At 41.2% G+C, this 13,559-nt stretch overlaps 2 protein-coding genes and 1 long non-coding RNA gene across 3 annotated transcripts in view; all 3 read right to left on the bottom strand.

Moving 5' to 3' along the window:
- Positions 1-13,559, bottom strand: part of LOC142304402 (uncharacterized) — a 510,057-nt gene that overhangs the window by 37,404 nt on the left and 459,094 nt on the right. The window lies entirely within an intron of this gene.
- On the bottom strand, positions 265-2,273 carry LOC142304401 (olfactory receptor 11L1-like). The gene has a single exon (XM_075346730.1). It carries the CDS (start codon positions 2,100-2,102, stop codon positions 1,125-1,127), a length of 978 nt encoding a protein of 325 aa, XP_075202845.1. The 5' UTR covers positions 2,103-2,273; the 3' UTR covers positions 265-1,124.
- On the bottom strand, positions 5,237-6,169 carry LOC142301227 (olfactory receptor 11L1-like). The gene has a single exon (XM_075342250.1). The coding sequence runs from the start codon at positions 6,167-6,169 to the stop codon at positions 5,237-5,239; it is 933 nt and encodes a 310-aa protein (XP_075198365.1).

Below are 13,559 nucleotides of genomic sequence, written 5' to 3'. Positions count from 1 at the left end.
GATGAAATAAGTGTTATAAAATCAATGTGACAGTCACAAAAAGCAAAGTTTCGGGGTTACATCGACTTTTTCGAACATAAGTAATCCACAATTAAACACCTTAAACTGAGGAACACATTTTTTTGTGTAATTTACAGGAGTTTCCTATGCCACAGAATTGCAATGTATCCATAAAAATCAAATACTGTACTATGACATCCAATTTTTTTTGCACTCAAAGAAATATATCAAACGCAATTTTTAATTTTTTTTTATCATTCTGCATTGCTATGAGGGAAAAAAAACATTCAACGGCAGTGCTTCATTAAAAACCATTGGTTTGAGTGCTATGGAATAAACAATCGGATAAAACCCGTCTGATTTATACTGTGGTGTGAGCGAGCGCTAACTCCTACCGAGCAGAATGAGGAAAGTGAAATACCTGTGTGATCACAATTCAAGAAAACACCCCAATTCAAGAAAGACATCAATATATTGGAGCAAGTACAGACAAGAGCAACCAAGATTGTAGAAAGTCTGCAAACCATGGCCTATGAAGACCGGCTAAAAGAACTAGGAAAGTTTAGTTTGAAAAAGAGAAGGCTGAGAGGAGACTTAATAGTGGTCTACAAATATCTAAAAGGTAGACACAGTGCAGAGGGAACTACTCAATTCTCATTAGCACAAGGAAGTACAAGAAGTAATGGGATGAAACTAAAAGGAAGAAGATTCAGATCAGACATTAGGAAAAACTTTCTGATAGTGATGGCAGTCAAAGAGTGGAACAGGCGACCACGGGAGGTAGTAAAGGCAGTCAGAGAGTGGAACAGGTGGCGACGGAAGGTGGTGAGCTCTCCATCCATTAGGAAAACGTGCACTTGCAGGGGGTTGAACCCAATGTCCCTTGAGGTCCCTTCCAACTCTACCATTGTATCATTATATGATCACTTCCCTGCTGTGTAAATGTAAATATAATGTATCTTTTAAAGATGCATTAGAGAAGGGCTGGGTCACTGGCGAAGCCAGAGTACCCTGTGTGTCACACATAACTAGTATCATATCAACACCCAGGAATGAACCATTAAAATGTAACCTTCATTTTAAATTTTATTTAAAAAATCAATTGTACAAATGAAAAAATCATGTTATTTATGCACATTAGACAAGGTAGAAAGACCAAAATATCTAATTATTTGAAGGTCCAAAGATATTTTGCTTATGAGCCTTTTAAATTCCTGCTTAATATCGCTATTACGTAGACTATATATCATAGGGTTGAGAAGTGGAGTTACAGCTGTGTAAAATAGGGAGAGGAATTTCTTCACATTTTCCGAATTTGGAAATACATAGATACAAATAATGGTTCCGTAATATAAAGACACCACAGTCAGGTGGGAGCTGCAGGTGGAGAAGGTCTTCTGCCGTCCAGTCACAGATGGGATCTTCAGTATGGCGGAGATAATATATGCATAAGAAACCATAATCACAGTAAAAGGGCACAGTGCAAAGGGTGCTGCTAATATCATGGTTTCTATTTTCATGAGGAATGTGTCTGAGCAGGAAAGTTCAAGGATTGGATACAAATCACAGAAGAAGTGGTCAATGATGTTCGGTCCACAGAACTGTAACTGATTCATTGGCACAGAAAGACTTAATACACCAACAAACATCATCACCCAACAGAAAACAACAGCTTTTTTACAAAATGTGAAAGTCATGATCGACGTGTAGTGTAGAGGGTGACAGATGGCCTGATACCGGTCATAGGACATCACGGCCAGGAGAAGACATTCCAAGGCTTCAGATGCGACATAGAGATAAAACTGTATCAAACAGCCAATAAAAGACACAGACGTTCCCTCATACAGCACAGTGTGGAGCATGTTGGGAGCAATAAGGGAAGTGAGTAGAATATCTGAGAAGGAGAGTTGTGTCAGGAAGAAGTACATGGGAGAGTGGAGCAATCGGCTGGAGGACACCACCAGAATGATCAGGAGGTTTCCACATACGGTCACACAGTAGATGATAAGCAGGAGAAGAAGGAAGCAAATCCTAAAATTTTGTAAATTCTGAAATCCTAAGAGAATGATTTTAGTTATCGTACTGGAATTGCTGAAATGCATATTAAGGAATACAGCCTAATCTCTGAAATCTAAGAGAAAAACAAGTAAATTATGGAAATTCTCCCCGTCTTCTTCTAGAGTGAAAGAGGTGATCGGGACAAGATGGACTTTCATTTCCCATATTACAAATTGTAATTTATAAATTAGAAATATAAAAATTGTATATGAATATTGTTCTGCTTACCTTTCTAAAAACAAGTTAATGGTCTGAGTAAATATATTATAATTTTCGTTTTTAACTCAAATCATTGACTTTTTTGCTCTGTTTGAGAGGTTGTGACCAACTCCTTTTCTTAGTAATAGATGCCATGGTTAGAGGATAACTTTCTTCTGGAAATCTCACATTGGTATATATGGTATAGGATTAGGAAGAGTTTTTAACTTTGTGAGAAAACTGCAAAGATTAAGAAATTATTTCAAAGTGAAAAGTTGTTATGTTTCCCCAAGTCTCTGTGTGGGGAGGGTTCGGATGGGCTTTGGATGGTATTCGTTGTAATGTAATACATTATTTATATTTTTTTTTGCAAAATAGAAAAAAAGAAAATACAAAACAATCAGAAAACAGTGTAGTAAAGTCTTAAGAAAAGAAATTATAATGTGTTCCTTAAACGTTTAGAGATAATTGCCATAAATCTCCGGGGTACATTGAATAGGAAATGCACATGGATATACTGTATATTGCTTAGTAAAAAAGGAAGATGATGAGCTGAAGATCTTGAGTCTTCTGGTGTCACAGAGTTAGTTCATTCTTGTCTGAGAATATAACAGACACAAGATTATTACTGGGAATCCTTTATATAGAGGAAACATTACAAGAATAGTGCAAGAAAGCCTCGGAGATTTCACTAATGGTCTCTGGTGGCAAAAGTCACATCACTAAACTTCAGAAGAAAAAGTAAAAAAATAAAGTTTCTTTTTGTTCTTTGTTACAACACTAACCTTAGCCTTTATGGATCTCTGAATATAAAAATAACGATAAATTTGGAAAAATGTTCAAGAAATGTCACAAGACTATTTTACCTTATGACCCCCTCATACACTCTCCCTGCTTTATTCTAACCACAGCATTGATATATTAATCACATTATCATGTATGAAGTAATAGTTCCACATGTATTGAACAGGCTTAGGACCTGCATGTGCACATACTGTCTGTGTTATACAGCCGGCATCTGCTGGTAATAGCATCAATTACAAATAACTCCAATCATTGCTTTTTAACAATATACATGTGAGTCTTTGAAAGAGGCATTTAAATAGATTTATAACCAATCCACTTTTACGGACTTCATTGTAACATTTTGCCTCCCCCAGAGATGCAAGTCTGGAATGCCTCCATCAGTACCTTCAGAGTTCTACTATAAATCCCAGCCTGGGCTGAACTTAGAAGATTTACTGTTATTTTGTTCTGAAAAGGATTAAGGACTCTTTCTTTTTTGGCTAAGATTACTCATAGCCTTAATCACAGCTGCGGCATCTTGCCATCAAGCCCTTCTGCTTTGTCTACCCACTCCTGGATTTACTTCATGCCAGTGATAGAATCTCTATACTGACCACTTTGAAGGAGCCTGTGTCTATAATAGCTGGTGTTGTTTCAGTTGCAGCTGTAAAGGTACCTGCAGAATGAACCTAGCAGTGTTATTTGTCGTGTCTTTCCCCACCCCGTTTGACTTAGTTTGATTATGTTGTTTTATTGTAGCATTGGAACTAATGTCTCGCTGGCTTACACATTCATTAGGGTAAGTTCAGGGTCAGTGAGGGCCTAGACATGTAATAGCATATGGGGTGAAGGACCCATCTAATGACATTAGGGAGCTCAGGGAGCAGTGACAGGTGAGTGTGAGGGGGTGACTAGGGATGGGCGAGCATGCTCGCCAGTACTTGGTGCTCACCCGAGCATCTCAGTACTCGAGATACTCGGCGAGCTCCAATTACCAGCAAGATGCTCATGCACATGCTCGGCTGCCCTTCCCTGCATAATGGTTCTCTTTACAGAGTCAGCCCACATGCAGGGATTGGCTGCCACACACTGTAATGCCACAGCCATGTTGGTTGTGGCATTACAGTGATTGGCTGGCTGCACAGCATCATCAGGTCTGCATAAGGATATACATGGTGATATGTCGCAGACATTGGGGGATCGATGCCCTTCATATTCCACAGTTAAGATCTGGGTTGCCAAATTTAAAATGGGCCACTTTAGCACGACTGATAAGTAACGTCCTAGACGACCAAGAGTGGTTGTTGTTCCAGAGATCGTCAATGCTGTGCACAACCTCATGCTGGAGAATCCATGAATTTCATCTAAAGCAATAGCAGACATCATGGGGATTTCCTGTGAATGTGTTTGTGTCATTATCCATGAACATTTGGACATGAGGCAGCAATCTGCAAAGTGGATCCAAAATGATTGACAACAGATCAGAGAAGCAGCGAGTGAAAACGTCCTTGTTCATTTGTCAGCATTTACGGACTGATAAAAACCTCCTGGATCGACTGGTCACTATGGATTAGACCTGGATTTATTTGTATGACCCTGAAAACAAGGAGCAGTCAAAAGAGTGGAGGCACAGTGGTGGGTCTCCTCATCCACAGAAATTCAGGGTGCAAAAATCAGCCACTAATTTCATGGCGTCTGTGTTCTGGGATAAGGAAGACGTACTGCCAGTGGACTACCTTCAAAAGGGTTCCACCATTAATGTGAACCAACTGAAGGCAGCTCCAAAGGAATCTTGTTCCTACAAGACAACGCCTCCGCTCACACTGCACAAGCGACCACAGCAAAACTGCCAGAGCTGGGCTTCAAGCTGGTGACCACCCACCTTATTCACCAGATCTAGCTCCCTCCAACAATCATCTATTTCCAAACCTAAAGAAACCCCTTAAGGGTACCAAATTTTCCACAATTTCTGATGCCATGGCTACCAAGGATGCCTGGTTTGAGGCACAACCGAAATCCTTCTTATCCTAGGCTTACAGAACCTTGAATACCATCGTAAAAAGTTTTGACATCAGTGGAGAGTATGTGGAATAAATGTAAAGTTTCATCATCCTATCTCATTTTTTTCTAGGTAGAGCCATAGACTTATCAGCAGCCCCTCGTAGACAAGGTAGAAAGAACAAAAAAAATCAAATTATTTGAAGATCCAAAGACATTTTTTTATGAGCCTTTTAAATTTCTGCTTAATATCTCTATTACGTAGACTATATATCATAGGGTTGAGGAGTGGAGTTACAGTTGTGTAAAACAGGGAGAGAATTTTCTTCACATTCTCAGAATTCGGAAATAAATAGATACAAATAATGGATCCGTAATATAAAGATACCACAGTCAGGTGGGAGCTGCAGGTGGAGAAGGTCTTCTGCCGGCCGATTACAGATGGGATCTTAAGTATACCGGAGATAATATATGCATAAGAAACCATAATCACAGTAAAAGGGCACAGTGCAAAGGGTGTTGCCAATATCATGTCTTCTATTTTCATGATGAATGTGTCTGAGCAGGAAAGCTCAAGGATTGGATCGAAATCACAGAAGAAGTGGTCAATGATATTCGGTCCACAGAACTGTAATTGATTCATTAGCAGTGAAAGATTCAATACACCACCAAACATCATCACCCAACACAAGAGAACAGCTTTTTTACAAAATGTGAAAGTCATGATCGACGTGTAGTGTAGAGGGTGACAGATGGCCTGATACCGGTCATAGGACATCACGGCCAGGAGAAGACATTCCAAGGCTTCAGATGCGACATAGAGATAAAACTGTATCAAACAGCCAATAAAAGACACAGAAGTTCCCTCATACAGCACAACGTGGAGCATGTTGGGAGCAATAATGGAAGTGAGTAGAAAATCTGAGAAGGAGAGTAGTGTGAGAAAGAAGTACATGGGAGAGTGGAGCAATCGGCTGGAGGACACCACCACAATGATCAGGAGGTTTCCACAAACGGTCACACAGTACATGATAAGCAGGAGAAGAAGGAAGCAAATCTTAAAATTTTGTAAATTCTGAAATCCTAAGAGAATGATTTTAGTTATCGTGCTGGAATTGCTGAAATACATTTTTAGGAATACAGCCTAATCTCTGAAATCTACGAGAAAAAACAATTAAATTATGAAATTCTCCCCGTCTTCTTCTAGAGTGAAAGAGAGGGGATCGGGACAAGATGGACTTTCATTTCCCATATTACAAATTGTAATTTATAAATTAGAAATATAGAAATTGTATATGAATATTGTTCTGCTTACCTTTTTAAAAACAAGTTAATGTTTGAGTAAAAATATTCTACTTTTCCTTTTTTAACTCAAATCACTAACTTGTTTTGCTCTGTTTGGAGGATTTTGTGATAGCTTAGTAATTTCATCTGTTCGAGAGGTTGTGACCAACTCTTTCTCTTAACAATAGAAGCTATAGTTAGAGGATAACTTTCTTCTGGAAATCTCACATTGGTATATATGGTTCAATATAGATGACAGAGAAAAGCGGGTTTATGCCGCGCTAAAAACCACTAATGCTGGTGTATTTAAAAATGTCTTTCTTTTATTTTACAGTCCGACGCGTTTCAGAGACATTGCCTGTCTTCTTCTTCAGGGAAAAAGAAATTATACAGACACTACTAAACTGAACACTTTTAAAGGAGTCCATACTGCCACGTTTACGGCTATGACCTCATCCACCCCCTAGAAGTCAGGGTGGTGACCCATACACACGTGGAGAGGTGCAACGTCATAGAAGAAAAAAAAAGGGAAAAAAAGAGGAGGAAAGCTTTACATTACATGTCATGATACAAACAATAAAGGAATATATAATCTCCAAAATAAAGTTTTGTGTCTTAGATCTCCAGAAAAAAAATGTTTGAAAGGAAGGAGAAAAATGTCGGTTTAAAAATATATAAACGTAATAAAAGGAAAAAACTGGACTAGTTCTGCGTGAACCCGTGTACTTTGGCCTGGGGAATCGAGGTGCGACCTTAAACATTACACTTTCATTGTATTTTCAATCTTTAACGTGTCACAAGATGAATATGAGATGTTGCTGCAAGCTCAAAAATTGACTACTATGTGAAGGTGAAAGAATAGGAAGACTTTTCAGTCGCCTATGAATGTGTTTGCAGACATACATTAGAAGTGAAAAAATCAAAAAACCCGTTTAATGCCTAATTTGTGCAAAGAAGATACATTTTAGGATGATTCCATTAAAACAGAAGGAGGGGGCTTGAGAAACATTATAAGGGATCATAGTGAAATGCCACTGTAAGTGGGATGAAGACTAGGTGCAGGGAAAAAATTCATAGAAAGCAGAAACTGATGTAGGAGTTAGCGGAGGACAAAGAGAGGGAGAGCGCATGCGTGGGAAGAGACGGAGCGAGTTTCAGAACAGCCGGAGGTGAATAGTGTTCAGAACCGTGGAAAAAAAGGTTACTGCACCTGCGCGCGGAGAAAGTACAGCATAGTGAGGGTAATGAGAGGTCAGGACCGTGGGAACAAAGCGGGATGCGCTTGCGCAAAGTGATATAAAGGGAAAAAAACTACGTGTGCATAGATAAGTGAGGTGCAAAGCAAAACATCAGTCAAGGGAAAAAAAAACAAGAAACCGGGGCAGCAATATAATAAGAGTTCAAGCTGTATGAGAATAGTGCAGGGGGTGCCTGCATGAAAAAGCCTAAAAAAGACCTATTTATATTTTTATTTCTATTAGTGACCTGGCCGAATATGGGGCTTGTATGGGAAACTGGACAACATGTAGGGGAAGAAAATGGGAAAAGGATTAGGAGGGGGAAAAAATGGGGGGGGGATGTAAATACGCTAGAGTGGTATTAAGAATATAAATATGTAGAGACAATTTAGTATAAAAACGTATAGGGCATATAGATGCGCTGGAGTCTTGATTAGTTATTCTTGGTGAAGGAATGCTCAACCATTATTTATTATAGCATTGCGTATAGGGTTATCCTATCTTCTAGGCCCTGGACAAATGCCTTATTTTTTAGTATGTTAGTGCTCTTCTCATTCCACATCTCTTTTGCAGCACTTGGTAGAATGGCGTTACTGTTTTGGGATCCATAGTACTTTCTATGCAGTTGGTCCATGTTTGAGGCCCAGACCCCTCTAATTGCAATTTGGTGTTAGTGGTTGCTTTGTCTACAACACTGTCGTTGGACATGCACCACCACCATTAACTATGGTGGTTACCCTGTCTATAATACAGACAATAGGCATGCCCCCCTTTGGTAATCATCTATTCCTTATCTGTAATGGGTTGTAAGGTTACTTTGGTCCGCAACATCCTTTGTGGTTTACAGTGGTTGTCCTGTTTATAATACCATCCCTGGGCATGCACCGCCTTAGTAATCGTGAATTACAGTGGCTGTACTGTCTGTAATATTGTTGCTAGGCATGCACCGCGTTAGTAACCGTCATTTATTTATCCTGACAGGGTCTGTAGGGCTTAGGTGGTTCCTGTTCATTATATTGTTACCAGACAGGAACTTAACCTAATACATTATGGCTGGTTGACTCTGTTTACAATATGTTGCTGGACAGATTCTGCCTCATAACCGCCCATCATCCATTCGGGTAAGGTTGTTCTTGTCTGTAATATTGTCGCCGGACAAGAACTGCCGTTAGTGAAGGTCACCTATTTTCTATTACCTGGTTCTTACCTTCTATCTGGATCAGTTAAGGATATTGTTGTGGGATGTGTTTTCATCCTATACTTGCCATATATCTCCCTGTAACTCTCTGTATAATCCTATCAGGTCTGCTCTTTAGGTATGTGTCTGTTATGTTACGCTTTATTGCTTATAATTATCACATTCCATGGGTCTGTCTTTTATGTCATCACATTATTTGGCAAATCACCTCTACAATAGAAATAATGGGATCTCCTCTGCGGCTCTGCGTTTGGGAGATAGTGTTACCTTCACTATTTTCTATGTATACACTAAGAGTCTTTGGTTGCTGTATCACGCAGGTGCACAACTTTATTTACATGCTGCCATATAAACTGGTGCCTATGACACGCCCAGCCCCAGTGCCTTAGGCGATACTCGGAACCGGGCCGGACTAGTCCGGGGATGTCAGCGGTGGTGGGACCCGGCTCCATGACCCTGGCAGTGTCTTTTCTAATAAAGGTAATGATGATGGGAGTTATATTTATAATTAAATAAAGTTTGGGACGCCACCTGTGGTTTTGCGGCTATGTGGGTCGCTGCTGCACTGCATTTTCCCCGGGGCAGCTGGTAATGGCACAGCTGGTGTGTTTTGGCTCCCCATAGGTTGAGCGGGACCCCATTTGTGACCAAATCCCTCCACCGTGAGATGTTGCTTGTGGAACAAGACCATAGGGGGTGTCTGGCGCCCTTCCCCTAAGTCTCTGGGATTCTCCCTTCAGCGTCATCTGGGTCGAGCAGGATCCCAGAGTCTTCACGTATAACCGGTCTCTTCACAACTCTCTAACCCTCTCTGTCACTATCACTATTAACTGTCTTTTTCCTGACTCTGACTGGAATCAACTCGAGCTGACTGGAACTAACTGGACCTACATGCCTTCTTCTTGCATCTCCCCTCCTGCCAGGCTCCACCCCCTTCCCAACAGTGCACGGGGCTTAAGTGCCATAATCAGAATACCGGTCGACGAGCATTAATGGGACCTGCCCCGGCCCTGATCTAATGTGTGAGCTAACAATTGCTTGTCTGCAGGTTTTTGGTACGTGAAAAGGTAAATGGCCCCTTTCTTACCCAGGATGGGGCACCACACCTCTAGCTGAGGTGCAGTACCTCTGTGGTGACAGTAGCCTCAGAGGCACCACATCTACATTGGTGTGCTTGCAGCTATAGTGATAAGGCGCATGTGTAAAACAGGGCCACCAGCATTTCCGCCCTTAATCCTGGACTTAGTTGATTACACCGGCGCACCCGTTCTTCCCGCTCTGCTGGATGCCGTACGTCCACCGGCTGATTATTTTTGGTAATGTCATCATCTATTTATATTGTATCTGTATTCCAATCACTCACCTGGTACTGACGAAGCCGTAGTTAGCGGCGACATGCGTCGAGCTGTCTCTGTCCCTTCTTATCAAGCCCCGGGCCACTGAGTATTGCATGCTTTACAGGCGCAACTATCTGCCCATCACTTAAGCACTTGACTTTATTTTTGCCATGTGTCTCAATGCTGTATCTCTTGCATAGAGTTTTTACATATAGGGTGCTCTTGGATGCGTATTCTGACTGACTGTGTCAGACTACTTTCTGCCATGGATTTTACCCCTTCATGCCACTGATGTCTGCATATACTGATTTCTGTACCACACTCATCGTGTTCTGATTGTTTGGATAGACGCCTCTGGTTGGGAGTTCCCTTCTCAGGTTGTCTACTTGCATAGTTGGGGCTACCTGACTTTAATTAATATTAGCACCCTCATACCTTTACAGTGGGGCTTGCATGGCGTTATTCTGTTCTTTCTGGGACCGTTTATTTTTCTACTATTGCTATAGTTGTTGGATATCCACTGCATTGTGTGTTTCCTATGGGTCAGCTGTTTGTGATGTTTTTGTTTTTCGGATGTGCACATGTCCTTGAGTGTTTTTTATATAATAAAGAGTTATTATCATCTATACCGGTGTGCACAAATCTTTTTGCAGAGCTCTTTTTTTTTGGTTGCTTGTACATTTTTTGTACAATTGTGGCAACCTTTTAAATTTATTTGCTTTATTGGCAAAATGTGCACCCTGTTTTCTATTTATAAATCACACCTAGTGGCCACATGTTTGGCAATACTGCAGTGAGGAAGCCCACTTAATTTACAGGATGCAGGTCTCCAGAAACACGAGCTGGGCACAATGTATGGGCCCTATAATGGCGTATTTGCAATTTTCACTCAGCAATATCCATTGCTGCTTGTTTCTGGAAAACACCCATAGAGGTAAACTTTTCACTCTACCTGTGAGTATTTTCCCAGAAGGATGTAATTTCCAAAATGTTTTCACTTGAGGAAGTTTCTAATCTTCTGACAATTAATTAGGCACTTAGGGGTTCTGTACATGGAGTCTTCAAACTATTCTAGAAAATCTGTGCTCCAAGCAAATAACGCTTCTTCAGTCCTCAGTCTCACCTTGTGGCTAAGCAGTACTGTATAACCACACGTGGAGTATTGCTACATCTACCAGATATTGTATAACAAATGTGTATGCTATTTTTACCCATTTCCTCATGTAAAAATATAAAATCTGGAGCTACGGCAACATTTTTGTGGTAAAAATGTATTTATGTTTTCTTAACCATCCAGCAGTCAAAAATTCTGAGAAACTTCTGGGGTGTTAATAATCACATGCTCCTATATAAATTCAATGAGAGGTGTAGTTTGTACAATGGGGTCACTTATGGGGGTGATTGCTGTTCTTTCTCCTCAGGAGCTCTGCCAATGTGAAAGGGCACCTAGAAACCATAAAAGCAAAATCTAAGCTATATTATGGTGCTCCTTCTCTTCTGAGCTTACACTGTGCCTGAAAAGTAGTAGCTAGTTACATGTAAAGTATTGTGGAACTCAATAGATATTACACCAAAAAACTAGGTGCTAACATTTTAGCATAAAAATAATTATTCTTTCTTTACCTCCCAATGGTATAATATTCTGTAAAGCACATGTGGTGTCAACATGTTCCCTGCACCCCCAGATAAATTAATTGAGGGTTGTAGTTTGCAAAATAGGGTAATTTAGGGGGCTCTGCTTTTGTGGCATGTCATGGCCTTTGCCAATATGATATGGTACCCTTAAACAATTCCAGCAATATCTGCACTCCAATACTGCGCTTCTTCCCTTCTGAATTTACCCTGTGTCTCAAAAGTAGTTTTTGACCGCATATTAGCATACTCGGGAAAACCTGCTTAACAAATTATACCATTCATCTTCTCATATTACTGCTATTGAAACATAAAAATTGGAGTCAAAGAAGCATTTTATTGGAAAAAAAATTAGATTTTTTCATTTACTTAACCCAATGTTATACAATTCTGTGAATCGCCAGTGGGATAGAAAGGTTCTCTACACCCTTACTTGAATCCTTGAGAAGAGTAGTTTTCAAAATGTGGTTAATTCTAGGGGATTTCCACTGTTTAGGCAAATCAGGGGCACTACAAATGGCATAAGGTGTCCTCTATCTGTGCAAGCCATTTTTGTGCTCCAAAGGTAAAATGATTGATTTTCCCTTCCACGCCCTGTGTGTGCCCAAATAGTAGTTTTACATCATATACAACACATATGCAATATAAGTGTTTCTGAGAAGACATTGCACTGAATGGTCCATTTTCCCCTGTTACCCCTGTGAAAATAAAAAATGTGATGCTAAAGCAACCTGGAAAAATGTCTTTTATTATTTCCGTGGCTCAATTTTATAAAATGCTGTGCAAGGTTCTCACCACACACCTAAATACATTTTTGGAGCTTTGTCGTTTCCTAAATGGGATCACTTGTGGGGGTTTGCACTGTTTAGACAAATCAGGAACTCTGCTAAAATGACATGCATCCACTATCTATTTCAGGCAATTTTGTGCTTAAAAAGTCAAATAGCTCTCTTCCCCTGGCAAGCCAAGCCATGCCCCCATATAGGGAATCTTTTTAACCAGGAAAAATCAAAAACTAAGAAGAGAGAGTGAAAATAGGGTTTTACCAGATAAGGTAAGTGTTACGAACCGGCGCCGCCATAGCCGCAAGCAGCCTGCTGCGGTTCCTGTTGCGCCCAGGCACCGGCTGCCGTTCTTGGCCGTGCCTCGGGTCGTCCAGTTGGCTGTTCCTTCCACCACGTTTAAGTGTGGAGAGGCGGCTAGTGCGCATGCGTGCGCCGATTTACCCCAGCCAGAGTTTAAGCCCAGTGTTTTGCCTAGTGAGCATGCTCAGCCTGATTGTGTTATGTCTGAGACTAAGTCCTCAGTTCAGGCTACTGAGCATGCTCCCACAATTAACCCTAAAAGCCTCTTTGCACAGGTACTTGGACTTCGTGCTGTGTCTAAGTTCTGGGATGTGCCTACTGAGCATGCTCAAACTGATAGTCTGCTTTCTGAGCCTGTTGCTCAGGCTACTGGGCATGCTCAGGCACTTAGTGCACCAGAGGCTAGGTCCGGTAAGGACCTCACTGAGCATGTCCGTGAGGTGGCAGGCCCTGATAGGACAGAGGGTGTCAGGTGTCCTGATGACGTGGCAACTCCGGACTGGCTCGCAGAGGCCCGCCCCTATGATCTGGCACCGCAGTATTGGTCGTCAGACGATGACTGGTGAAGTGTTTGGGGCGTGGCTGCCATGAGGTCATCAATGACGTGGCGGTTCCGATAGGTCGCATGTGACGACACTGATGACATGGCACTCTGCTATTGGACCTTGGTGGTTCCACCCTGGGTTTGGGGCGGACCCAGGTTATAAAAGGGGCTGGAGACAACATGGAGGTGCGCAGTCTTCAC

The sequence above is a fragment of the Anomaloglossus baeobatrachus genome, chromosome 4 (assembly GCF_048569485.1).
Source record: "Anomaloglossus baeobatrachus isolate aAnoBae1 chromosome 4, aAnoBae1.hap1, whole genome shotgun sequence".
NCBI classification, from domain to species: Eukaryota; Metazoa; Chordata; class Amphibia; order Anura; family Aromobatidae; genus Anomaloglossus; species Anomaloglossus baeobatrachus.
The sequence above is the reverse complement of the archived record's forward strand: the minus strand, read 5'-3'. Positions and strand labels throughout refer to the sequence as shown.